Raw genomic sequence first — 2,500 nt, 5'->3', positions numbered from 1 at the left:
AATAATGATGATAATAGTAATGATGATAATAGCAATGATAATGATAATAATAATGATGATAATAATAATGATAATAGTAATGATAATAATAGTAATGATGATAATAGCAATAATAATAATAACAATAATAATAACAGCAATAATAATAATAACAACAATCACAAACTGCCCCCAAGCGCATACAAAACTGTCCTCAGAGCGAGCAGCGATGCAAGTGGCCCCACCTCCTTGAACCTCCTGCCGCGGCGCATGGCCAGGATCGTGTCCGCGAGTTCGGTGGCCTTGAGGTACGAGTCAGGGAAGGCGAAGATGCCCGGCGCCCCGTGGTCCACCAGGTTCACGAAGAGGCGGTCGTTGGGGCCACTTCGGACCACTTTCCCGGACCCGACGCCCTGGAGTCCTGCAGCGTCGCCGCTCAGCGCCTTCAGGAAGTTCTCGGGAGTGACGTCCTCGCCGGTGTAGTCCTTGGGGACGCCCTGGTACACGTTGGGTCCTCCGGGGCGGTTGATGATCACGCCGGGGTCGGGGTTCCTGAAGAAAAAAGAAAAAAAAAAAAAAAAAAAAAAAAAAAAAAAAATATATATATATATATATATATATATATATATATATATATATATATATATATATATATATATATCCTTTAAGATATGAAAAAACACACACTAATGTGTGACTTTTTCGTATTAATATAATATTTTTTAAAAATGATTATCTGGTCACAACCAATTACAATAATGACAATAATAACATAAATGATAAACTTCACAGCAACTCTGATAATAACATCAATCATAATGATAATAATACCGATAAAAATGACAATAATGATAATCCCTAATCGTAATTATCACAATCCTCAACATCCTACTAATACTAATACTAATTCCAAAAGAAAGAGATGAACAGATAAACTCAAATCGCAAAATCGTGATATTAAAAGGCCAGACCAGAGGGAGGTCGGACTCACTCAGGGTTGTATGCAATGTCATCTGTCATCATGACAATAATATGGTCGTCTGGCACCCCGTGTTGGCGCAGGATCTGGTAGGCGTGGCACACATCGGCCTATGGAAGGAAGGGGCATATATAGATATAAATATATATATATATATATATATATATATATATATATATATATATATATATATATATATATATATATGACAGTCTTGATTACGTGATGGGGTGATGCGTTTTTTTTTTTCTTATAGATAAATTCTATTTTTTTGTTTTTTTTTGTTAAATTCTAGTTAATCCAATTCATCTTTATGGATTGTGTATGTACTCCCTCTCAATCACCTATATTTCTGTCTTTATATTTTCCAAATATCTTTTTCTCCCCAATAGACTTTTGCCACGGGACATAACCACACATAAACACCTCTAAGACATGACCTGGCTAACCCCGACTGACCTGGTGGCGATAGTTCATCCAGGAACTTGACCCCGCCACGAGAACCGCCCACAGCTCCCCCTTCTGCTGCCTCGCCTCTGCCACGTCGCCGCCCACGACCAACGCGAGGGCGGCCACCACCTTCAGTAGTTCCACCATGAGCCCCATGGATGGTCCTTAGACATGGTAGATATGATGACAATAATGATGATGGTGATAAATAGTAATGATGGAAATAATAATACTATCATTATTAACGATTGTAGTTATCAGCAACAACAACGCGACAAACCTAAAGATCATAATAGTGATTATGATAATGATCATCATCAACATCATAATGATAAACATGATGATGATGGTGATGATAGTGATGATGATGATGATGATGATGACGATGACGATAACAGTAACAATATTAATGATGATAATAACAATGATAATAATGACAATGATATTATTAATAATGATAATGGTAACAACAATAACAATAACAATATTAATGATGATAATAACAATGATAATAATGAAAATGATATTGATAATAATAATAATGATACCAAGCAACAACATGCAACAATGCTAATGATAATCCACGATAATGAAACAAAATACAAAATTCATTACAAAATTCAGGAACGAACATTTACTATAAAAATCAAATACCCAAAAATATCCTATTATTACAATTCATATTTCCAATATTTCCAATATAATTTAATCCGAACATTTTTCCAGGAAGAGAAGATTAATATTTTCAAAAAAGATATTAAAAAAAAAGACGATTTAATTCCAAGCAAATTCCAGCTCTTTCAACGAGTCATTCTGATCAACTACACTGATGCAAGCAAGCAAGAGTCATGCATCTATTAGAATCGTGCATGTTCTTCTCAAGCGCTTGTTCATGCATTACGGAATCTGAAAGTCATGCTTCACTCCAAAGGGCGAAGTTGTTTAGTGACTGACGAAATGCATGATGATGATGATGGTGGTGATGATGATGATGATGGTGGTGGTGGTGATGTTATGATGATGATGATGATAATAATAAAGATAATTATAATGATGATAATGGTAATAATGATAAGGATAATAATAATCATG

General features: G+C 35.4%; 1 protein-coding gene across 2 annotated transcripts in view; it reads right to left on the bottom strand.

Moving 5' to 3' along the window:
- LOC122267438 (legumain) overlaps positions 1-2,500 on the bottom strand; it is a 10,450-nt gene that overhangs the window by 6,981 nt on the left and 969 nt on the right. For both annotated transcript variants that reach the window (XM_043037500.2, XM_043037501.2), the window contains exons 2-4: positions 1,418-1,572; positions 971-1,068; positions 225-531 (exon numbers count right to left, since the gene is read on the bottom strand). In XM_043037500.2, the coding sequence (XP_042893434.2) occupies positions 225-531; positions 971-1,068; positions 1,418-1,564 (552 nt within the window). In that variant the 5' untranslated portion in view covers positions 1,565-1,572. The remainder of the gene's footprint in view (positions 1-224; positions 532-970; positions 1,069-1,417; positions 1,573-2,500) is intronic.

The sequence above is a fragment of the Penaeus japonicus genome, unplaced genomic scaffold, assembly GCF_977035675.1.
Source record: "Penaeus japonicus unplaced genomic scaffold, GWHDUDI00000001_assembly GWHDUDI00000010, whole genome shotgun sequence".
Lineage (NCBI taxonomy): Eukaryota > Metazoa > Arthropoda > Malacostraca > Decapoda > Penaeidae > Penaeus > Penaeus japonicus.
Note: the sequence above shows the minus strand (reverse complement) of the source record. Positions and strands in the feature narration are given on the sequence as shown.